General features: G+C 41.8%; 1 protein-coding gene across 1 annotated transcript in view; it reads right to left on the reverse strand.

Moving 5' to 3' along the window:
• vps50 (VPS50 EARP/GARPII complex subunit) overlaps positions 1-26,126 on the reverse strand; it is a 192,079-nt gene that overhangs the window by 22,644 nt on the left and 143,309 nt on the right. Inside the window, exons 21-22 of the mRNA XM_060824779.1 lie at positions 17,585-17,706; positions 10,943-11,023 (exon numbers count right to left, since the gene is read on the reverse strand). Of these exons, the coding sequence (XP_060680762.1) occupies positions 10,943-11,023; positions 17,585-17,706 (203 nt within the window). The remainder of the gene's footprint in view (positions 1-10,942; positions 11,024-17,584; positions 17,707-26,126) is intronic.

Genomic DNA, 26,126 nt, shown 5'->3' on the forward strand with positions numbered 1-26,126 from the left:
CTAGAATTTCAGCATAGTACTTTTAAATCAAATGAGGTGAAACAAAGTAGTTATATAAACCAGAGAGCTATAACTGCCTGGCAGAATTATCCACTGACCTCTTGTTCCATTCCTGCTGTTTTCTATTTCACCTGCTCTTTTAAGCGGAACACTGAACTTCACAACACAAAAGCCAAATACTGCAAATGCTGGAAATATGAAGAATCTTGAGAATTGAACACCTGTAATTTAGATATAAGATTCTTGAAATATTTAACGGGTCAGGCAATTTCTGTGGAAAAACATTTAAGATTAATGGTTTTATACCGAAAGGTCCTGATTTTGAGTCACTGACTCCAGAAATAAACTTCATCTGTCCAAAGCTGCTGCCTGACTTAATCATTTACAGCATTTTCAGTTTTCACTACTGAAGTCCTCAAGTCTAATTTACCATTCGGCCAATTACAGCTATTCCCTTAAATCAGAATTCCATTCATCGTGTTTCTTTCAATTAATGCCCTTATTTAACAAACTATCAACTTCAGACTTGAAAATTTTATTAAACTGACCAGCTGCATTTTTGCTCATCCTTTCAGTATGTCTACGTTCCTCTGAAATGTCTTCTTCCTATTAGCAGAACTTCCTGTGTTGACCAACTCAGGCTGTGCTAAGGGTTTATTTGGCATAAAAGTCATTTCTGATTTGTATATTAAATAGATGGGTCTGAGAGTGTTTTCTTTCAAGGTGGTTGGAAAATCATTTGGAATAGTGACCTAAACGCATCATTTTCAAAAAGGCATGTGACGTCATACTGAACACAAGAACTATGAGCATAAGCAGGTATACAGTCAATTATTGATGGAATTCACTGTTTAAAACACTTTGCACCTCTTTCCCTCTCTCCTTCGTACGCTTATGTCTCATTATGCTCTTTAATTTTAACAGATTACACTCCTGTGAAGCAAATTGGGATGGCTTACTAAATTAAGGGTGTTATTTGAATTCATATTATTGTCAAAAGCAGTGGCTTGCAACCAGATTTCATATGATCAGCAAAAAATAGCCAAAGATATAACAGCATAATGCCAAATTTCTTTCTGAACAGCAATTTGTATATTCCAATTTTGGTGCCGCCGCTGGTGAAACTCATATGTATAGCTCGGAAACAAATCCTTTGGTTCAACTTGTCCAGGCCAACCAGATATCCTAAATTAATCTAGTCCCGTTTGCCAACATCATATCCCTCTAAACCCTTCCTATTAATATACCCATCCAGATGCCTTTCAAATGTTGTCATTATACCAGCCTCCACCACTTCCTCTGGCAGCTCATTCCATACATGCACCACTGTGTGAAAAAATTGATCCTTAGGTCCCTTTTAAATTTTTCCTATCTCACCCTAAACCTTTGCCCTCTACTTCTGGATTCCCCCACCCCACGGAAAAGAGCCAGTCTATTTACCCTATCCATGCCCCTCATGATTTTATTGAGCTCTCTGCTCCGACACTCCAGGGAAAACAGCCCCAGCCTAGTCAGCTGCTGGCTGGGATTGAGGATGATTTAGCAGTTTGCATTAGAAACTGACTTTCAATAAGGAGGCAGAGAATGGTAGGTGACGGAAAATATTCAGCCTGGAATCCGGTTACTAGTGGTTTGCCACAAGGATCTGTTTTGGGACCACTGCTGTTTGTCATTTTATAAAATAACTTAGACGCAGGCATAGATGGATGGGTAAGCAAGTTTGCAGATGACACTAAAGTCGGTGGAGTAGTGGACAGTTTGGAAGAACATTGCAGGTTGCAGGGGGACTTGGATAATTGCAGAATTAAGTTGAGAGGTGACAAATGGAGTTCAATGCAGCTAAATGTGAGGTGATTCACTTTGGGAAGAACAGAAAGACAGAATACTGGATCAATGGAAATATTCTTTGTAGTGTGGATGTGCAGAGGGATGTTGGGGTCCATATGCATAGATCCCTGAAAGTTGACACCTGGGTTGGTAGTGCTGTTAAGAAGGCATATGGTGTGTTAGGTTTCATTGGTGGAGGGATTGAGTTCCAGAGTTGTAATGTCATACTGCAATTATACAAACTGCCAATGTGGCCGCACTTGTAATATTGTGCACAGTTCTAGTTGCCCCATTACAGGAAAGATGTGGAAGCAGTGGAAAAGGTGCAGAGGAGATTTACCAGGATGTTGCCTGGTCTGGAGGGAAGGTCTTACGAGGAAAGGCTGAGACACTTGGGTCTGTTTTCATTGGAAAGAAGGCAGCTAAGAGGAGATTTGATAGAGACACACAAAATGATCAGAGGTTTAGATAGGGTAGACAATGAAAGTCTTTTTCCTAGGATGATGATGTCAGCTTGTATGAGGGGGCATCACAAATTGAGGGGTGATAGATTTAAGACAGATGTCAGAGGCAGCTTCTTTACTCAGAGTGGTAAGGGTGTGGAATGCTCTGCCTGCCAATGTAGTTAACTTAACCACATTAGAGAGATTTAAACAGTCCTTGGATAAGTACATGGATGATGATAGAATAGTGTAGGAGGATGGGCTTAGATTAGTTCACAGGTCGACACAACATCGGGGGCTAAAGGGCCTGTTCTGCGCTGCATTGTTCTATGTTCTACTTATAGCTCAAATCCTCCAACCCTGGCAACATCCTTGTAACTCTTTTCTGAACCCTTTCAAATTTCACAACATCCTACCTATAAGAGGCAGACCAAAACTGCACACAATATTCCACAAGTGGTCTAACCAATGTCCTGTACAGCCACAACATGACCTCCCAACTCCTATACCCAATGATCCAACCAATAAAGGAAAGCATACCAAATGCCTTCTTCACTATCCTATTTACATGTGACTCCACTTTCAAGGAACTATGAACCTGCACTCCAAGGTCTCTTTGTTCAGCAATATCGCTGAATACAGGAATACCATCCATGTGTAAGTCCTGCCCTGATTTGCCTTTCCAAAATGCAGCACCTATGTCCAAAATTATTTACTTTTTGTTTTAATGTAAAAAGAAATTTCCTCAGCCTTGTCATACAGACCCAGTGCAAATGTTTGTTTGCCATTGCAGTTTGTACACATCATGCATGTTCACAATGCTGGATGTGGACAGCAGCATTTGAAGATGTAGGGGTGGCAAATGAGACGTGTCAGCAGGACACCAGTCATAAGGTTTGGCATTATGTTTAAGTTCAGGTCAGGAGGAACCAGTGCTCATTAGTGTCTGTATCCATTCCACTGATCCGCAGGTAATTAGGCAAAAAACATTTCAGGAATGAGTTGGTGACAGGGTTATCACTGGAGGAGGTAGAATGCCAAGTTTCTTAAGGTAATGAAGTGGTATTTACAGTAATTCAAACATTTAAATCAACATAAGGTGATCCACTCCCAATGTGAGGTTTACATCATTTCAATATTTCATCTGCCTTCCACAATGCAGGTGGACTTTTGGATATTCCTCTGATTTGAAGAGGGGAGGGATGATTGAGCTTGATAATAACGTCAGATACGCAAAACCAAAAACCTGTGTGTTTTAAAAACAGTTGAATGGCCAAATGGAACAAAAGAATGAAGTAAACTCAGATTGCACCAGACTTAAGGTTTGACAAAATGGGAACAAATGAAAAGAGGAACAAGGGCACATAGAGAAGTGAAAATAATAAAGAATTGAGAAAAACAACTTAATTGAGAAAGGTGTAAACAAGACAGGCATTTTGAGACATTTTCTGAGGTGCTCAGGAAGGAGAAAGTTAAACTTAATTAACGAACTAAAACCTGTGAAAATTGTCTATTGATCACGAACGTTAAACATTCGGTTGAAGTTTATAAAGCCGAAGTAACATGGAAAGCCAGACATGAGCAAGTAGATTTTGAGGGCAAATATTAGTTGCAGACTGGCTGCGCAATGAAAAGCACCAGATATGACGAGGTCACAAAAATTAACTGATTGTAAGTGATGAAAGCAACAAATCAGATTTTAGAGGAGGTAGCCATAAAACCAGAGAATGTAACTTGGGTTTGCAATCATAGCATTCAGAAGAACCACACTGTGACATATAAATAGTTGAGGCAAGTGAGTATCTATGCTTGTTGGAAAGATAACATTTATTAGTTAATTCTTCACTTGGGGTTGAAGTAGTACATGGAAGAGGGAAGATTAGAAAGGATAGTTGAAGAGCATAACAGTGGAATGCTATAAAGGTATAAATGATTGTGTTTTTTAAAGAAGCACTTTAAAGTTCACACGTACAACATATTAGGTAAAACAGCAATGTTCTCTGCCATCACAACCATATTTGGGCAAGTAAGTGAAGCTTCCAAAAAAAATGAACATGTCAACAAGTAACTGCAGTGCTATCTTCACAAAAAATAAAAATACTAAGAGTAGTGAGCACAAGAGATAATTGCCACACGAGGATCAAACCAGAAGAAAAAAAAACTTGAATCACATTCAGGCAGCAAATGGAAATAATTTAAGTGAGATCGGTAGGGTACCTTTAAAGAAGGCAACAAAGGAATGGTTTCACAGTGAAGACTGATCGTAGAAAAGAAGATAGTCAACAAATTAATACCATCAGATATTGCGAGAAATGTATATGAAGAGGAGATCATAAATAGGCATTATGGTGCTGAAAGGAGAAATTTTGGAAATAATATACACATAATGCTACAACTATTGGAAGCTCCATTTAATGCAGATGAAGGGAAATTCAGTTCACAGCAGTAAGGTCTAACTGTATGATTTTGTCCATCCTAATGTTATCCTCCCTAAAGTTGGGTGTCATAGCAGGGTTATAACCATTCTGTCCCCAACCCTAATGACAGTGCCTGACAACTATGAAAAAATAGATGACAGATATGCTGCTCTTAGTCTGCAGTTAGAACAGCTCAATAAATGATTGTCATATCATAATATACCATCATTACCTCAATATGATAAAACAGCACAGAACAAAAAAAACAAGTTAACTACATTAGACATTTCTCCAGGAGCACAGAGGATTATAGTGGAAGAGCCTGTCATTTACACCATATGCTGCATCCGAAAGGCTAAGAGCATTGTGGAAGAGTTCTTCCCCCCCACCCTCTTCCCCCCCCCCCCACCCCCCACTCAAACTCTTCTCCCTCCTGCCATCTGGCACAAGATACCAGAGCATTTGGTCTCTCATGGCCAGACTGCGCAACAGTTCCCTCCCACAAGCCATCAGGCTCCTTAACACAGTATGCTCGGACACTTTGCCATCTGAAATTATTTGCACGACTTCAAATAGCTGCTGGAAAAATGTCTATTATTTATCATTCTTCTATTACTCTGTAACTTGCGTGTTTTGCACTCCTTATGCACTTTATGCTGTGTGTGATTGTCCATGTAGCACCCTTGGTCCTGGAGGAATGCTGTCGCGTTTTTACTGCATCAGGTGTATATGGTAGAAATGACAAATGAAAACCTACCCTACTCCAATAATTACCATAACTACATCTGTACTGGCTTTTATTTTTAGATTAGATTGCTTACAATGTGGAAACATTTTGGCCCAACAAGTCCACACCGACCCTCCAAAGAGTAACCCACCCAGACCCATTTCTGTTGTCTAACTCAGTCTTGAATCATTGTCTTCAAGGATTTATACAATTTTTACCTGAGAAGATTCAATGATTTCTGTCTAAACTGCTGTACTCTCTGTGGTAAAACAAATAAAACCACAAGGTAAATGGTGCAACTTCTAACTGTTGCCTGTTCTGAAAACTGGGAAAAGGTGAGGACTGCAGATCAGAGTTGAAAAGTGTAGCACTGGAAAAGCACAGCAGATCAGGTAGCATCCGAGGAGCAGGAGAGTCAATGTTTCAGACATAAGCCCTTCATTAGCCGTTCCTGATGAAGGGCTTATGTCCGAAATGTCGATTCTCCTGCTCCTTGGATGCTCTGAAAATTGCCCAATTCTGATCAGAGCAGCTCCATTGAATTTCAGAACAAGGTATGAAAAGCTGACAACACATCCCTCTGCTGTTAACCTCCCATACTCAAGCAACGGGGTAATGCTATCTGTGGGAGAAAAAAAAAACATTGATCCTACAGCATATAATGTCACAGTTATCAATTGCTGGGTTGTAACTTTGTTTTCTTAAATACCATTATTTGCCAGAGGTTTGGAAACAATTACTCAATGGAAAAATAATCAGGTCTGACATCACATCTAGCAAGTCTGGAACTGCCTTATAATCAGTGATTATTTATCAAACACTGAGGTCTTGGCTTTTGGTTCCCATAACAACCTACATCATTGAAGCTCAGAAATCCTCAATCACATTAAACCAAAGATTACAATGAACCTGCCTTTTCCAGCCAAAGCTAACATTACAATAGATAATTATTGTAGGAGTTCAGCCATTTGGCTTCAGGTTTTGGCTGTACTATGTTTTCCTGGTTTCAACTGTCACTAAGATTGGCAACAAGTTCTTATAGTGCACTTCATGCATCACAAATACTGTAAACAAATATGCACAAGCAGGTGGTCACCAAATCATTGGAAGGGCTTGATTCAATACAAGAAAATACTGCAGATACTGGGGACTTAACATAGAACATAATAGCTGAAATTCAAGGTTTTAATTCAAAAATAAGGGTTTTGTACAAATTCAATTATCTTCAGGCTTTTCTGCCCATATAAATCATGAAGTAGATGGAAATCATTTGTAAAAGCAAGCCTAAATAACATCTCTTTTAAAATAAAATAACACAATTTACACCAAATATTTCACGCAAAGGCAGAAATCGCTGGCAAAACTCAGCGGGTCTGGCACCACCTGTGGGAAGAAAGCAGAGTTAACGTTTTCGAGTCCAGTGACTCTTCATCAGACTAATAGCAGCAAGGAAAAACTAGTATTTATGCTGAAGAGAAGGTTGGACAAGGGAGAGCGGAGTGGATAGGTGGAGATGGAGCCCAAAGAATGATGAAAGGGATAGGCAAATGAGGGGATTGTAGATAGCAGACCAAGACAAAAGCGAAGCTGAGTTAGTGATAATGAGAGTTGAGGGTAGTAGAGAATGGGCAGTCTGTAGTGAAAGCAAACCACGTGATGTGATAATAGACCTAAAAGTGGGTGAAAATGGGTTGCCTGTGCTAAAAACAACCCATGTCATAGCATGACCGGATATGGCGCTGGGTTAAAAAAAAAGAATTGAATCAAGTTCTAAAGTTATTGAACTCAATGTTGAATCCTAGAGGCTGCAGGATCCCAGAGTGGAAAATCAAATACTGATCTTTGAGTCTGCAGTGAGGCTTGTTGGAACACTGCAGCAGGTCTGTGACACAAATATAGGGGGTGTGGGAACATGGTGGTGTGTTGAAGTGGAAGGCAACTGGAAGCAGGTTAATTTTCTGCTGACATAACGTAGGCGTTTTGCAAAGCAGTCATCCAATCTGTGTTTCACCTCCCCAGTTTAGAGGAGACCACACTATGAACAGATCGAGTGAAGTGCAGCTAAATCGCTATTTCACTTGGAAGGTGCGACTGAAGCCTTGGAAAGTGAGAAGGGAGAAAGTAAGCAGGCAGCTGTTACACCTGTTGCATTTGCATGGGAAGGTGTCATTGGTGGGGGTGTGTGGGAGGGGATGGTGGTGTTGGGAGTGGCCCAGGGTGTTCCAAATGAAATGGTCCCAATGGAATGCTGACAAAGGATGGAGGGGAATGTGTGTCTGATGGTGGCATTTTGTTGCAGGTGGAGGTGCTGGAAATGGTAACTTACAATCCTTTCGATGCAGAGACTGATGGGGTAATAAGTGAGGACCAGGGACCCCTTTCATTGTTGTGCGAGGGAAGGGAATGGGAGAGAGCAAAAAAGCAGGAGGTGGGCCAGACATGGCTAAAGGGTTTAGATCATAGTGGTGCTGGAAAAGCACAGCAGGTCAGACAGCATCCGAGGAGCAGGAAAATCGACGTTTCAGGCAAAAGCCCTTCATCAGGAAAAGAGGCAGGGAGCCTCCAGGGTGGAAAGATAAATGGAGGGAAGATAAGGGAGCAAAGAGTACAATGGGTGAATGGGGGTGGGGATGGAGGTGATAGATCAGAGGGGAGGGTGGGGCAGATAGGTGGGAAGGGAGATTGGCAGGTAGGACAGGCCATGAGGATGGTGCTGAGCTGGAAGGTTGGAACTGGGGTAAGGTGGGGGGTAGGAGAAATGAAGAAACTGGAGAAGGGTCCTATTGACCATGGTACTGGGCAATTCTTGGTTAAGAAATTGGTTGATATTCCTGAGGCCACCCTGCAGAAGGTGACATCATCAGATCAGATGCAATGGAGGCAAAGAAAATGGGAGAACTTGTTTGTTTCCCTAAATTAATATTGGGTGCAGGAGTGCAGCACTCGAATAATGCCAGCTAAGCCTCAGGTAGTTGTAAGCTTGCCAGAGTCAGAAGGTTGTGCTTTTCAGTGTCACAGAGCACGGAAGCAGGCCCTTCAGCCCAACACATCTATGCCGACCTGGTAACCTAAACTGAACTAGTCTCATTTGCCTGTGTTTCACTCATATCTCCCTAAACCTCTCCTATCCATGGATCCATCCAGATGCATTTTAAATGTTGTAATTATACCCACCTCTACCACTTCCTTGGAGAAAGTGAGGACTGCAGATGCTGGAGATCAGAGCTTAAAAATGTGTTGCTGGAAAAGTGCAGCAGGTCAGGCAGCATCAAAGGAGCAGGAGAATCGACATTTCGGGCATAAGCCCTTCTTCAGGATTCCGAAAAGTCGATTTTCCTGCTCCTTTGGTGCTGCCTGACCGGCTGCGCTTTTCCAGCAACACATTTTTAAACTCTACCACTTCCTTTGGCAGATCATTCCATCTATGCACCACCCTCTGAAAAAAATGGGCTCTCAGGTCCCTTTTAAATTTTTTTTCCTCTCACTTCAAACCTATGCCCTCTAGTTTTGGACTCCTCTACCCTGAGGAAAATATCTTGGCTAGTCACCTTATCTATATCCCTCAATTTTATCAGGTCACCCCTCAGCCTCCTACCCTCCAGGGGAAATAGTTTTGGCCTGTTAAGCCTCTGCTTATAACTCAAACCTTACGAGTCTCAGTAACATCCTTGGAATCTTTTCTGCACCCTTTCCAATTTAAGAACATCCTTCCGATAGTAGAGTGAGCAGAATTGTTTGCAGTACTCCAAATGTGGCCTTAGCCATGTCTTGTACAGCTGTAACATGACACCCTAATTCCTGTTGTCAGTACTGTGACTGGTGACAGCAAGCAGTGCTATTCCAGAGATTTGTGCACAATATGTACATTGACACCAGCACCTGACTAAAGGTGTGTTGCATTGTCCAAGTTCTAAGTCTTCAGGCATCTGATTTGTACTCATATGTGGGAAGAACAGGGTGGTTAAGGTGGTGTTTTGTATGCTTGCCTCCGTTGCACAAGCCATTGAGTATAGGAGTTGGGATGCCGCGATGAGGTTGTACAGGACATTAGTGAGGCCACTCTTGGAGTGTACAGTTTTGGTCATCTTGCAATAGTAAGGATGTTATTAAATTGGAGAGGGTTCAGAAAAGATATATAAGGATGTTACCAGGACTGGAGGGTTTCAGTTATAAGGAGAGGCTGCATAAGCTGGGATTTTTTTCATTGAAGTCGAGAGTGTGGTGCTGGAAAAGCATGGCAGGTCAGGCAGCATCCGCAGAGCAGGAGAATCAACGTTTTGGGCATTAGCCCTTCATCAGATTCCAGCTCCTCAGATGTTGCCTGACCTGGTGTGCTTTTCCAGCGCCACACTCTCAAATCTGATCTCCAGCAGCTGCAGTCCTCACTTTCTCCTTTTTTCACTGGAGTGTAGGAGGTTCAGAGGTGACCTTATAGTGCTTTATAAAATCATGAAGGGCATAGATAAGGTGAATAGCAAAGGTCTTTTCCTCGAGTAGGCGAGTTCAAAACTAGAGGACATTTTTTAAACAGGAGAAAGATTTAAATGGGACGTGGGGGCAACTTTTTCACACAGAGGATTGTTTGTATGTGGAATGAACTGCAGAGGAAATGGTAAATGCAATTATAACATATAAAAGACATGTGGATTGGTACATGAGTAGCAAAGGCTTAGAGGAATATAGACCAAACACAGGCAAGTGGGACTAGTTTAGTTTTCAGAAACTTGGTTGGCACAGATGAAGAGTCTGTTTCGGTCATGTATGACTCTATAACAGATCATCTGTTACTAATTGCCTGGGCATTGTGTGTACGCATGCTTGTGGATATTTGTGGTGTGCAAATTGACTATCATGTTTACTATATTACAACAGTGTCTACAGTTGAAAAGAATTTAATTGGCTGTAGAGTAATATATAAGGCGTCTTTTTTTTCCCCCCTTTTAAGCTGTTAGCATCTCGTTAATGTGCACAATTTGCTGTGTTTCCAACATTTCAACGGAACTCTTGCAGATAATTATTTGGTTGCATTTTGGGATGTTCTGAGGTCATAAATGAAACCCTTTCTTCTACTACTTTCATCACATCACATCACATCACATGTGACCTTCCCAATGATGGCAGGTACTGAGTGTATTCTGTTCAGCAGATAATAGAACATTTGCCAGAGGTGTGCGATTTTTATCTACTCAACAAACAAAAGCAGAAGGACACAATATTTGCTCAAATATTCCTTTTCTGTAACAGTTTTAAATGACAGGTTTAGCACTTCTGACTTATTGCAAATATGGCTCTTGTGCTACTTTTCTACTGAATTTTACTGAGTTTATTCTTGCTAAATTCTAGTTGTGAATAAACATTCTCACCTATCATTCTGTACAATTATAACTGAGGTGACAAAACCTTCCCCAAAGATAACTGACCTTCCAGCAAGGAGCTCTAAAATTCAAGTACAATTCCCTGTGAATGTTGGAGCTTTGTTTTTGCAGCTAATTCAACTAAAACAAGAATTCAGAGATTCACTTCCTTACCAGATCAATAAGGCTCTCTTGTATTCTATTCAATGTGGTTCGTAATCTGCTGCTAATGAGTCCCAGTCCTGTGGATTCATACTGAAAGAAAATAAAGCCTGAAATGTTGATTAAGTAAAATACTTCACTTGTGAACGAACTCACTTACACCATCCATAAAATCTAAGGGCTTTGCCCAAGTGAAAAATAATTCAAGTTTGCCAAACTCCACCTACTTGTTCAAAAATCTATATTGAAATAAGTCAAAATGTTACCAATGCATAAATGGTTCTTTTGTACTCTTCTACGATTTGATTTTAGAAAATATTAGTAATTGACATAAGAAATGAAAAATGCTTTCCATGATCAGGAAAATGGTAGTGTAATAAAATTAACCTGCTGAATGATAATCACTTTCTCACAAAAAAAATGTACATTCTTGATTTGTAATTTTTACATAAAATGTTATTGGGTGCCTTGAACCTCTCAAATATCTTTTCACTTTTAATAACTGAATGACTGATAATAACTTGCTGATTTGATTTAACCCAGATTGCTGCACACATCTTGATTCTTCACTTGCATCCTGCTTGCTCCTTCACTCCCTGACACTCCTACACCCAAGGCCTCTATTGTTCTCTTATTGACACTCTTGCTCACTGAGTCCACATTTTCTTTCTTGTCCTTGTCTTTGACACACTGCACCATCTTTCAACTGTCATCAAACTGGCAGCAACTCCATTTACCTCCCTGCATTCTTACCAAAACGAATCCAGAGCAGCACTTGCAATAACATCACCTCTGGTGTCCTCCAAGGATCTGTCCTCAGGCCTCCTGTTTCATAGCTACCTGCTTTACCTCAACATCATCAGAAAATAGAGCTTCAAGTTCCACAATACTTAACTCTATCTCACCACATCTCACTAAACGAAGTATTATCTCTAAATTGTCAGATTGCTTGTCTGACATCCAGTGAGGGTTCAACAGAAACTTTCTCCAGTTGAACGTATGGGAAGACTAAAGCCATGTATTATCTTCGATATCCATTTTAAACACCATTGCCTCGCCACCAACTCATCCTTCTCCTCGAGAAAAATCTAAAACCAACCTAGACAACACTAGGCAAAGTTGGTCGGGAAGGTAAGTGATTGTTATTTGAGTGCAGAAGGAACCAGAGACACTACATCCTCCCTCCTTCTCTAACCTTAAAAAAAAGGTAAGCGACTTAGTGTTCTTGCTTTGGAGACTAAGTGCAGAGTTATGGCAGTGCAGGCAGTGGAGTGTTCCTCCTGCAGGATGTTTGAGGTAGGGGTGACCACTGATGCTCCTGCCGACTTCACCTGCAGGAAGTACAGCCAGCTCCAGCTCCTCACAGACCGCGTTAGGGAACTGGAGCTGGAGTTAGATGAACTGAAGATTATTCGAGAGGCTGAGAGGGTGATAGATAGAAGCTACAGGGACATAGTTACGCCAGAGAACAGAGGTAGCTGGGTAACAGTTAGAGGTGGGATGGGGAGGAAGCAGGCAGTGCAGGGATCCCCTGTGGTCGTTCCCCTCAACAATAAGTATACCACTTAGGATACTTTTGGGGGGGGGGGGGGGGGGGGGGGGGGGGGAAACGGCCTAGCAGGGGTAAGCTGCAGTGACCCGATCTCTGGCACGAGGTCCGGCTCAGAGGCTCAGAAGGGAAAGGGGGAGAGAAGGAGAGCGCTAGTTATAGGAGACTCTATAGTTAGAGGGACAGACAAGCGGTTCTGTGGACATGAGCGAGACTCTCGGATGATTTGTTGCCTCCTGGCTGCCAGGGTCCGAGACGTCTTGGACCGTGCCTTCAGAATCCTTAAAGGGGGAGGGTGTGCAGCCAGAAGTCGTGGTGCACATTGGCACCAACGACATAGGTAGGAAGAGGGGTGGGGAGGTCATTCAGGAGCTCAGGGAGTTAGGCTGGAAGCTAAAAGCTAGGACGGACAGAGTCGTCATCTCTGGGTTGTTGCCGATGCCATGTGACAGTGAGGCAAGGAATAGGGAGAGAGTGCAGTTGAACACGTGGCTGCAAGGATGGTGTAGGAGGGAGGGTTTCAGATATTTGGACAATTGGACTGCATTCTGGGAAAGGTGGGACCTGTACAAGCAGGACGGGTTGCACCTGAACCAGAAGGGCACCAATATCCTGGGAGGTAGGTTTGCTAGCACTTTTCAGGGGGGGGTGCGCGGGGGGTGGTTTAAACTATTTTGGCAGGGGGATGAGCTCTGGACTTGTAGCCCAGTAAGTAGATTAGCTGTTTTTCAGGATGTCCAAGAATGTAGGGAGGCTGTGGAGAAGGTAGCACTGACAGGGAATACTTGTGGACACAGAGATGGTCTCAAGTGTGTATACTTCAACGCAACAAGTATCAGAAATAACGTGGGTGAACTTATGGCGTGGATTGGTACTTGGGACTATGATGTTGTGGCCATCACGGAAACGTGGATAGAAGAGGGACAGGAAAGGTTGTTGGAGGTTCCTGGTTACATATGTTTCAGTAAGATTAGAGGGGTGGTAAAAAAAGAGGGGGGGGGGGGGGGGCGTTGCAAATTAAAAATGGTATAATGGCTGCAAAAAGGCAGTTCGACGGGGATCTGCCTTTGGAGGTAGTATGGGCTGAAGTCAGAAATAGGGAAGGAGCAGTCATCTTGTTGGGTGTTTACTATAGGCATCCAATAGCAGCAAAGATGTGGAGAAACAGATTGGGAAACATATTTTGGAAAGGTGCAGAAGCCACAGGGTAGTAATCATGGGCAATTTCAACTTTCCAAATATTGACTGGGAGCTCTTTAGATCAAGTAGATTGGACGGGACGGTGTTTGTGCAGTGTGTCCAGGAAGTTTTTCTAACTCAGTATGTAGATTGTCCGACCAGAGGGGAGGCCATATTGGATTTGGTACTCAGTAACAAACTGGGACAAGTAATGGGCTTGTTAGTGGGTGAGCATTTTGGTGATGGTGACCACAATTCTGTGACTTTCACCTTGGTATGGAGAGAGATAGGTGCGTGCAACAGGGTAGGTTTTACAATTGGGGGAAGGGTAAATACGATGCTGCAAGACAGGATCTGAGGAGCATAAGTTGGGAGCATAGGCTGTCAGGGAAGGATGTCGTTGAAATGTGGAACTCTTTCAAGGAACAGATACGACCTGTCAGGCAGGAAAGAGATAGTCGTGTGAGGGAACCTTGGTTGATGAGGGAGGTTGAATGTCTTGTAAAGAGGAAGAAGGAGGCTTACATAAGGTTGAAGAAACAAGGTTCAGACAGAGTGTTGGAGGGATACAGGATAGCCAGGAGGGAGCTGAAGAAAGGGATTAGGAGAGCTAAGAGAGGGCATGAAAAATCTTTGGCGGGTAGGATCAAGGATAACCCCAAGGCCTTTTATACGTATGTGAGAAACATGCGAATGACGAGAACGAGGATAAGTCCGACCAAGCACAGTAGTGGGAGACTGTGTATTGAGTCGGAAGAGATAGGAGAGGTCTTGAATGAGTACTTTTCTTCGGTATTTACAAATGAGAGGGACCGTAATGTAGAAGACGAGAGTATGAAACGGACTGGTAAGCTAGAGGAGATACTTGTTAGGAAGGAAGATGTGTTGGGCATTTTGAAAAACTTGAGGATAGACAAGTCCCCCGGGCCTGACGGGATATATCCTAGGATTATATGGAAATCGAGAGAGGAAATTGCAGACCCGTTGGCAATGATTTTTTTGTCTTCACTGTCAACGGGGGTGGTACCAGGGGACTGGAGAGTAGCGAATGTTGTGCCCCTGTTCAAAAAAGGGAATAGGGATAACCCCGGGAATTACAGGCCAGTTAGTCTTACTTCGGTGGTAAGCAAAGTAATGAAAAGGGTACTGAGGGATAGGATTTATGAATATCTGGAAAGACACTGCTTGATTAGGGACAGCCAGCACGGATTTGTGAGGGGTAGGTCTTGCCTTATGAGTCTTATTGAATTCTTTGAGGAGGATGTGGATGAGGGTAGAGCAGTGGATGTAGTGTACATGGATTTTAGTAAGGCATTTGATAAGGTTCCCCATGGTAGGCTTATGCGGAAAGTCAGGAGGCATGGGATAGTGGGAAGTTTGGCCAATTGGATAGAGAACTGGCTAACTGATCAAAGTCAGAGAGTGGTGGTAGATGGTAAACATTCAGCCTGGAGCCCAGTTACAAGTGGAGTTCCGCAGGGATCAGTTCTGGGTCCTCTGCTGTTTGTAATTTTTATTAATGACTTGGAAGAGGGAGTCGAAGGGTGGGTCAGTAAATTTGCAGACGATACGAAGATTGGTGGAGTTGTGGATAGCGTTGTTGACTGCAAAGGGGCTTAGATATGATGCAGAGCTGGGCTGAGGAGTGGCAGATGGAGTTCAACACTGTCAAGTGTGAGGTTGTCCATTTTGGAAGGACAAATAAGAATGCGGAATACAGGGTTAACGGTAGGGTTCTTAGTAAGGTGGAGGAGCAGAGGGATCTTGGGGTGTATGTTCATAGCTCTTTGAAAGTTGCCACTCAGGTGGATAGAGCTTGTAAGAAGGCCTATGGTGTATTAGCGTTCATTAGCAGAGGGATTGAATTCAAGAATCGTGAGGTGATGTTGCAGCTTTACAGGACCTTGATAAGGCCACATTTGGAGTACTGTGTGCAGTTCTGGTCGCTTCACTTTAGGAAAGATGTGAAAGCTTTGGAGAGGGTGCAGAAGAGATTTACCAGGCTGTTGCCTGGAATGGAGAATAGGGCGTATGTGGATAAGTTGAGAGTGCTAGGCCTTTTCTCATTGGAACGGCGAAGGAGGAGGGGTGACTTGATAGAGGTTTATAAGATGATCAGGGGAATAGATAGAGTAGACAGTCAGAGACTTTTTCCCCGGGTACAACAGAGTGTTACAAGGGGACATAAATTTAAGGTGAAGGGTGGAAGGTATAGGGGGGATGTCAGGGATAGGTTCTTTACCCAGAGAGTGATGGGGGCATGGAATGCGCTGCCTGTGGGAGTGGCAGAGTCAGAATCATTGGTGACCTTTAAGCAGCAATTGGATAGGTACTTAAGCTAGGACAAATGTTCAGCACAACATCGTGTGCCGAAGGGCCTGTTCTGTGCTGTATTGTTCTATGTTCTAACACTAGCTTCATACTTGTCGGAGATGAGTTACCAACCAATTATACATTTTGTCCTTCAATCAGCCAATTTCTTACACCATAACATTACCTGATGCTGTCCTACCTAGACTCATCTAATACTTAACTCTTAATTTGTGCTTCTTTTTTCACCTTAAATCTATTTCAACATATCAAGCAGGCTGCTCATACACAAGCTTTTTAAAATTTGAGTCATAGACGTGTACAGCATGGAAACAGACCATTCAGTCCAACTCATCCATGCTGACCAGTATCCTAAACTAATCTGCCTCCCATTTGCCAGCACTTGGTCCATATCCCTCAAAACCCTCCCTATTCATATACCCATCCAGATGCCTTTTAAATGTTGTCATTGTCCCAGCCTCCACCATTTCCTTTGGCAGCTCATTCCTTTCCATGCATCACCGACTGCATAAAAAAGTTGCCCCTCAGGTCCCTTTTAAATCTTTCCCCTTTCAGCCTAAACCTATACCCTATAGCTTTGGAATCCCCTACCCCATGGAAAAGACCTACCCACATACCTATCCATGCCCCTCATGATTTTATAAACGTCCATAAGGTCACCCCTCAGCCTACGACGTTCCAGGGGAAAACAGCCTCAGCCTATTCAGCCTCTCCCTGTGGCTCAAACTCTCCAATTCTGGCAACATCCTTGTAAATCTTTTCTGAACCCTTTCAAGTTTTCCAACATCCTTCTTATAGAAGGGAGATCAGAATTGCACACAATATTCTGCCAGTCTGTTTTAACTTGTACCAAGTCTGTCTAGCCAACAGACCGAACCGTTGCTGACCTCAACTAGCTCCATTATGCAATGTTTAAATTTTAAAATTCACATCCCTGATTATATCTGCTTAAACAGGTTCTTCACCTTTGTAGTCTTGCCCAGCTATACAGTGCTCAGACTTTTCCATTCATCCAGATTCTGGCCTCTTGAACATCCCTAATTTTTAACTGCTCCATCACTTGAAGCCATATCATTAGTCGTTAAAGCCCTAAGCTCTGGAATTCCCTCCCAGAACTCTCCAAACTCGAGCGGTTTTTCCTTCTTTAAGACCCCTCTTAAAACTTCTCTCTTTAACCAATTATTGCTTACTTATTCCCTTATCTCCTTATGTAGCTCAGTGCAAGATTTGACTTTGTAATAAAAACTGCAAATGCCAGAAAAACAGAACAGGTTAGGCAGCATTTGTGGAGGAGAAACAGTGTTGATATTTCAAGTCGTGGGCTTTTCATTAGATTCATGATTGCAAATTGAAGAGTTAATACTCTCTCTCTCTCTCGATAGATACTGTCAGATCTGCTGAGTATTTCCCACAGTTTATACTTATACTTTCAGATTTCAAGCATCTAGAGTACTTTGCTTCTGCTTCGGAATGCCCCTATGAAATGCCTAGGGATCTGCTAATTACATGAATGACATCATACGAAAACACGTAGTCATTTGTTAAAATATCAGCATCTGTTGGAGAACTTAACCATTATAGACATCAGAACTTACCATGTCTTCCCGTCCAAAAAATGTATATACAGCATACAAGTAATAGTCAAATAGTTGTGACATACAGTGGATAACATCAAAAGCAATTGGCTTCAGGATATTCATCATTTGCATGTATTTTCCTAGAAATAAAATGAAAAGGAAATTATAAACAAAAATAATTGGGTATACAAAATTTAAGCCTTTTTTTCAGAATTGCTCCTTTTTTTTCAGTAACATTGATTTAATAGCAAAATAAGTTCAAAAGGAAGAAAGATTTCAGAGGATGGCTACCATGAATACTGAGGAAAAATGGACTTGCTTCCGTCCGAGCAGAGAACACCAAGTGAGATCCAATAAAGGTGTTTAAAATTACAAAAGATTTTAACAGAGTGAGAGAAGGAAGGAGAACCCACTGCATTAACTAAAAGGCCAAAATCCAGAAGGCACGGATTTAAGACAATTTGTAAGAGCAGAGATGACATGAAGGAAAAGGCTTCTGGTACACAAATGTTCATTTTTTTTCCCAGTCTTCTGTCACAGTAGACAGTGAATCCATACTGTGGTGGTCAACTTTGTTCAGCATCACTGAAGTGGCTCAGGTTTCAGGAATCTCAGTCTGGCTTGGCAGTCTCTGTCACATTTGCTTAGAAGTTCACAATGGATTGGGAAATTCCTCTGTTCTCTCAGGACCCACTTTATGATCAGGTAAGCCTTTTGTTTCTGCTCACCTCTTTGAATATCTGACCAAGCATTCAATCTTCAGGAGATTACCACTCTAAGAGACTATTTCCCAGCACTTACAGGTGTTCATGTCGCAAAGATTTGGATGTTCAAGAACTCATGACCCAGTGGTAAGTTCACTATGCAGAATGGAAAAAGGATGCAAGGAGACTTCATGGAAGTAATCAAAATTGTGTGTGTCCTGGGCAATGTAGATCGAGAGAAATTGCTCTTAGTTGTGAAAGAATCAAGGAGGAGAGAGCACGTATATGAAGCAATTGGCAAAATAAGCACAAGTGACATGAGAAGAAACTTTCAGGCAGTGAGTGGTTAAAGTTTGGTGTTCATGGCCTGAGTGTGGTGGAGGCAGGTTCATTTGAAGCATTCCAAGACTGTTATTCAGTAAGGAAGATGATCCTTAGTGAAGCAGTTAAGTAGAAATTAATAGCCCATTTAAGGATCTCAATCAGCTCATTGCGGCTAATAGAATTGTGGCGAGACCTGGTGCAGGCAATACAATCACAGAAAGTCAGACAAACTTCCCGATGGATTTAGAATTACTCTTCTTCAAATCTGCCATCAGACAAGAGTAAAGTCCACCCTGTCATTCAACCAAGAACTGCTACACATACACCTGAGGCAAAGGCAGAAGCCATTCAGCCTTTACTCCTGCTGAGTATATGTCATCCATGTATGTTCAGGGGACAGGCTTGGCAAACACTCAGTTACGTTGCTGTTGCCCCATGTATTCTTGCTTAGCTTGACATAACAACTGTATCTTGTGTGATGCAAGCATTGCTTTCAAGTGACAGATTGCTGGCAATTATGAAGATATGTGACACTATCAACAACCTCCACTGTCATCTTGTCATTGCAACATCCCGCACCATACTATCTGTCTCCCTGCTGCTGATAGTCAAACTCTCTACTGACGTAAGAGTATCTGTGCATTCACCACTGTATATGTTTTACAGCATGGTTGGTTAGTGTGGCAGCACCAGTGCAGGGGAACTCTGGTAAGGACTTGGTGCACCTTGGACTTGAATATTAGGCAAGCAAGGTTAGACAGTTTTCCATTAGTTCTGGTATGTAAAGAGGCATCCTTCGTCAATCAGCAAGGGCATATGGAAACAGCAAAGAAAAGATTATGCCAAACAGTACCAGTGCCATGACCCAGTTTAACCCTACTCAGGGTCTCCAAGTGTTCTGATGTTGCCTTGCTGTAGCTAACTTTAGCCATTATTTTGACATGGAAGAGCAGTGAGATTTGAAATTCAGTGCCTGATAGGGTGGTGAAACAAATTTCATCATAATTTCCAAAATTGGATATGTATTTGAAGATGTAGGGAAAGTACAAACAAATGATAGGAAGTACAGAGGCATGGACTATTTTCTAAATCAGGAGAAACATCAGAAGTCTGAAGTGCAAAGAGACTTGGGAGTTCTAATCCAGGACTCACTCAAGGTAAACATGCAGGTTGAGTCAGTAGTTAGGAAGGCAAATGTAATGATGGCATTTCTTTTGAGAGCACTTGAATATAAAAGCAGGGATGTACTTCTGAGGCTCTAGTCAGACCACATTTGGAGTATTATGCGCAGTTTTGAACCCCGTATTTTAGGAAGGATGTTCTATCCCTGGGCTGTGCTCAGAGAACGTTCACAAGAATGATCCCAGGAATGAAAAGTTTAACATATGAGGAACGTTTCAGGACTCTGGGTTTATATTTGATGTAGCTTAGAAGGATTTTGTTTTAGGAGGGAGGAGATCTAATGGAAACATACAGAACACTGAATGGTCTGGACAGAATAGATGTTTCCATTGGTCGGAGAGACGGGGACCCGAGGGCGTTGCCTTAGAGTAAGGGAAGACCTTTTCGATCTGAGATAAGGAGAGACTTCTTCTGCTGGAGAGTGATGAATCTATGGAATTCATTGCCACAGTAGGCTGTGGAGGCCAGGTCATTAGTATATTGAAGACTGAAATAGATAGGTTCTTGAGTATCAAGAGGATCAAGGGTTACGAGGAGAAAGTGGGAGAATGGGGTTGAGAAACTTATCAGTCATGATTGAATGACAGAGAAGACTCGATTGATTGAATGGCCTAATTTCTGATTCTATGTCTTATGAATGGCAATTACTGAGTTCATTAATGTGTCAACTGATTTCCTTCCAGTAAATACTAATACAAACACGTCACTGACCTACTGGAACAACAGTGCATTGTCTTATTTCAGCCAATGAGGTTCAGGGCATGTAGTTCAGATATTAACTCAGATGGCAGTATGCTCCTGATCTGCACAATTGCTCCGGCTCAAACCCTAACATAGGACAGGCATTTGCAGCACTGTCGCAGTAGCTTCTTTAAGACACGTAATAAGACATGTTTGGAAACATAAAGGGACACAAATAATCAATATTACTGCTCGAAAAACAAAGTTTAACCATTGCCCAGCCAGTGGCTTGTGTTCAATAATTACTAAATAGTGGACTAACTATCCATTCAATTTTTTTTTGTGAAACATTGCTGATGTAAATATGACGGTCTCATTTGCTGATAAATCATCAGACTTGTAAAAGTTATACATTTTGGAAAAAGTTTTGAAACTATTCAAGGTAATAAGGCACTAAAAAACACGTGCATTTTTAAAGTCAGAATCTGAACAATTCAATAAGTTTCTGTAATTGAAGTCTGCTTTTGCAGTAATTACACATTAAATAACAATAATGAGGAAATAGTAGTTAGTTAAAGCTCATTTCACAACCATTTCAGACAACAGAAAGCCCTGATGGTTATATCATTAATTCTGCCTATTTAAATCCCAATAAAGAAGCAATGTTCCTTCTGCTGTACAGGCAAAGAGAAGGGAGTGTGGACAATCTTCGCACAATTCTTATTGGCATAAGCAGTGTATAGTTTCACACTGAACCAAACCTCAAAAATATCCAACAGCAAAACAGAAATGTAGTGTGGGATCCTCAAAGTTGGATTAATATGAATAGAAATTAACATTTATAAAGTCAACAAGAATGATGTACACATTAGGAAAGAAAACATTCCTTAAGTACGGTTGAATGAGCAGAGAATTAAAATATAGAGCAATTATCCTGCTATAAAGAATTCAAATAACTTTGAGCAGGTCAAGACACTGGACTTCATTTCATTTAATAGAAAATTTACATTCAAACTTTCATAGGAATCGAGTTTGAAATTAAATTTTCATCAAAAGTAGGGAGCTTTGTTGCATGTGCAGTGTCTTGAATTCTTGAGCTGCTGCACAATTGATTCTCACCTGTGCAATTTCAATAACTATAAATTTGACCTGGGCTTTGTATCTGCCGTTTCTTCTTGATGCCATATCATAGAAGAGAATGGGATCGGTGCCAACACCTGTGAAGTTATAGTCTTGACATAATGTGTTGATTTGTGCAGGAGGAGCTGAACAGCCATCTTCAATGTTATGCTATTTTACAACTCTACCAAGTAGATTTGCACCAGCCGAGTTAAACTGCAGCAACAAGGGAGATTAAATGCAGAGTTTACTATTTTAGTTAACTATTAGGAGTAGGGATGGGAGATACATGAACTATGTAAATAATAAATGATCTTTTGTCCAAAACGAGGGAGAGGGTGTTTAACAAAGGATCAAACATTACTTGAGGATAGGAATCAGTTAGCTTAGATGGCTGTTTGTGCTGTAGGTGGAAGCCACTGGCAGGGGTTCAATTCCCTCATCAGTTGAGGTCACCATGAAGATCCACCTGTTGCTTGTTTCTGTAGGTACAGTGGGCTGTCACTTTAAGAGCCTAATCACATCTTGTAATGATAATGCCATCAACCATTTTGCGTAGGAAACAGCTTGATCTCACCTTGCTCCCTGTAAAGTGGAAATCTAAAGTGAAACTAATAAAGCTCCTGGTATTAAACACTTCAGCTTCCTGGTCACAGGAACATAAGAAAACAACTAGTGTTGAGGTTGGGATCCAGGAAGCATGGAAAAGGCATCTGTCAAATTGAAGATCAAGGATGAGAATTAAGCAAAATGTCGCAAGGCTAGATCAGCACCTAACAACAATCAGACCAAAGATTAAGACAGAATGGGAGAGGCTGGTCAAGGTGGGAATCCTTGAAACTGTTGATGAGTGTGATTGGGCCTTGCATATCGTATCAGTGAAGAAGAAAGATGGATCCATATGTTTCTGCAGTGATTTTAAGGTCACTTTAATCCAATGCAGTGTGCTGAGCATGTCCTTTGCCTTTAATCAATGATAAATTTGCTGGACTAACTGGAGGCTGGTTTTTCAGTTGAATTCACCTTAATCAAGCCTATCTCCAGATAAATGCTGATTCTGCGTCACAGAAATACTTAATGATCGTGACACAAAGATCTATTCAAATACAAGGGGCTTCCTTTCGGAATCATATCTACACCTGCATTATTCTAAATATGTCATGATGTGGATATGCCAGTGTCGGACTGGGGTAGACAAGGTCAGAAGTCAGATGGCAACAGGTTACAGTCCAACAGATTAATTTGAAATCACAAGTTTTTGGAGCATTGCCCCTGACGAAGGAGCAGTACTCTGAAACTCTGATTTCAAATAAACCTGTTGGACAACAACCTGGTGTTGTTTGACTTCTGACCTTGAATACGCCATGAATTAAATTTTAAGTGGATTGGAACAAGTCTAATGTTACGTAGATGTTATTTTAGTCATGAGAAGAATAAAAGCATCTCCAGAATTTACTTTGCAATGACTTGAAGATTGTAACCTAACAGTGAGGAAAGACAAATGTGATTTTTTTTAACCTTCCATCGAATATTAAGCCATGTCATATGTATTCCCTTAACATCAATAACACCTTCAAAAGTAAATGCAATAACTGAGGCACCAGTAGCTAAACATATAAACCATTTTGGGCTTGCTAAATTATCATTAAAGCTTTTACATAAGTTAGAGATTTTAATAAAGTCAGAAGTCCTAGCTCATTTGACACTAAGTTACTGCTAACTAGCATGTATCACAATATGGAGTGGGAGCAGGCATTTCTCACATATTATCCAATGGTAAAGAGAAGCCAATAACTTTTGTATCAAGATCTCGCCCTAGAATAAACCAATTTATTTACAACCTTGATGTCATAAATGACCCTGAGCTGCTCTTCTGACCTCTTCCTTGTGCCATCATTCACTCTGCCTGTTTTCACTGCTATCAACACTAGCTTTGCCCCAGTCTCAGCTCAGCTGTTGAAACTCTCCTTCATGCCTATGTTACATTGAAAATTGGTTATTCCAATGCATTCTTGGGTGATATCCCACATTCTACCCATTGCCAATGTCATAAAAACAGTTGCCTCTATCTTAATTTGAAGCAACTATCATTTCCTTCTCTGTCCCATGCTTACTAATGTACACTGGCTCCTGGTCAAACATAATCCTAATTTGATTTTTTTAAACCTAGTTTTCATATCCCTTCATTGCCTCGTCCCTCCATATCCTATAACCTCCACAGCCCCTTGACTTCTTGGTATACAAAGGAATCTCGATTGTCCAGCATTCGATCATCCGAATTTTGGATTATTTGGCAAGATCGCGATGCTTGGCTAAACTGTGTTATCCGGCATTCGATGATCTGAACAAAATACTCCCTGCCTGTGTTGTTTGGATAATCAAGGTTTCTCTGTATATGCACTTCTCTAATTTTAGGTTCCCAGTTATTCAATTTTAACCCACCAACGGTGACCTTCCTTCAGTTCCATAGCCCCAAACTCTGGAATACATTTGGGGATGATACAAAAATTGGTAGGGTGGCAAATAGTGAGGACTATAGCCTTACATTATAGGAGGATATAGAAGGCTAATTAGTGCCAAACAAAATTCAACCCAGATTAGTCTGAAGCATTCTCCTTGGGAAAGACGAACAAGGCCAGAAAATACATTTAAAAGGCATTTGGATGGGTATATGAATAGGAAGAGTTTGGAGGGATATGGGCCGGGTGCTGGCAGGTGGGACTAGATTGGGTTGGGATATCTGGTCAGCATGGATGGGTTGGACTGTAGGGTATGTTTCCATGCTGTGCATCTTATGACTCGATGGCATGATGAATCGAACTGGGAAGCACAAAGGATTAGAGCAACCATGCTGTGCATGTCCACTGGTACCTTAATGTAGAGGGACATGTAGATAAAGTGATTAAGAAGGTAATTGGCATACCTGCCTTTATTAATCAAGGCACAGAGTTAACAGCAGGAAGGTTTTGCTGGAACTGGTTAAAATTTCAATTAGGGCAATGACTAGAATATTGTGTGCAATTCTGGACTCTACATAATAGAACAAAGAAAATTTACAGCCCAGGCCCTTCAGCCCTCCAAGCCTGAGCCGATCCAAATGTACTGTTTACACCCGTCACTCAATTCCAAAGCATTTGTATCCCTCTGCTCCCCACCTACTCATGCATTTGTCCAGACACATCTTAAATGAATCTACCGGGTCTGCCTCTACCACCTCTGCTGGCAACTCGTTCCAAATGCCCACCACCCTCTGTGTGAAGTACTTGCCGTGTGTATCCCCCTTAAACTTTCCACCTCTCACCTTGAAAGCATGACCTCTCGTTATTGAATCCTACACCCTGGGGAAAAAACTTGTCTCTATCCACTCTGTCTATACCCTTCATGATTTTGTAAACCTCAATCAGGTCCACCCTCAATCTCCTTTTTTCTAATGAAAATAAACCTAACCTACTCAACCTCTCTTCATAGCTAGCACCTTCCACACCAGGCAACACCCTCGTAAACTTTCTCTGCACCCTCTCCAAAGCGTCCACATCCTTTTGGTAATGTGGCAACCAGAACTGTACACAGTATTCTAAATGTGGCCGACCCAATGTCTTGTACAATTTTAACATGATTTGCCAGCTATTATACTCAATACCCGTCCAATGAAGGCAAACATACTATATGCCTTCTTGACCACTCTATCCACCTGTGGAGCAATCTTCAGGATACAATGGACCTGCACTCCCAGATCTCTCTGCCCATCAACTTTTCCCAAGGCACTTCCATCCATTGTATAATTCGCTCTAGAATTAGACTTGCCTAAATGCATCACCTCACATTTGTCTGGATTGAAAACCACCTGCCACTTTTCCACCCAACTCTCCAGTCTATCTATATCCTCCTGTATTCTGTGACCGTCCCTCATGCTTTCTGCTACTCCACCAATCTTTGTGTCATCTGCAAACTTGCTGATCATACCAACAGTGCCCTCTTCTCAAATCATTTATGTAGTAACAAAGGAGATTGATGAGGGCAGAGCAGTAGATGTGATCTATATGGACTTCAGGAAGGCGTTCAACAAGGTTCCCCATGGGAGACTGATTAGATCTCATGGAATACAGGGTAAACTAGTCATTTCGATACAGAACTGGCTCAAAGGTAGAAGACAGAGGGTGATGATGGAGGGTTGTTTTTCAAACTGGAGGCCTGTGACCAGTGGAGTGCCACAAGGATCGGTGCTGCGCCCTCTACTTTTTGTCATTTACATAAATGATTTGGATGCGAGCATAAGAGGTACAGTTAGTAAGTTTGCAGATGACACCAAAATTGGAGGTGTAGTGGACAGCAAAGAGGGTTAGATTACAACACGATCAGGACCAGATGGGCCAATGGGCTGCGAAATGGCAGATGAAGTTTAATTCAGATAAATACGAGGTGCTGCATACTGGGAAAACAAATCTTAGCAGGACTTATACACTTAATGGTAATGTCCTAGGGAGTGTTGCTGAACAAAGAGACCTTGGAGTAAAAAGTGAGGTCTGCAGATGCTGGAGATCAGAGCTGAA

The sequence above is a fragment of the Hemiscyllium ocellatum genome, chromosome 5, assembly GCF_020745735.1.
Source record: "Hemiscyllium ocellatum isolate sHemOce1 chromosome 5, sHemOce1.pat.X.cur, whole genome shotgun sequence".
Classification (NCBI taxonomy): domain Eukaryota; kingdom Metazoa; phylum Chordata; class Chondrichthyes; order Orectolobiformes; family Hemiscylliidae; genus Hemiscyllium; species Hemiscyllium ocellatum.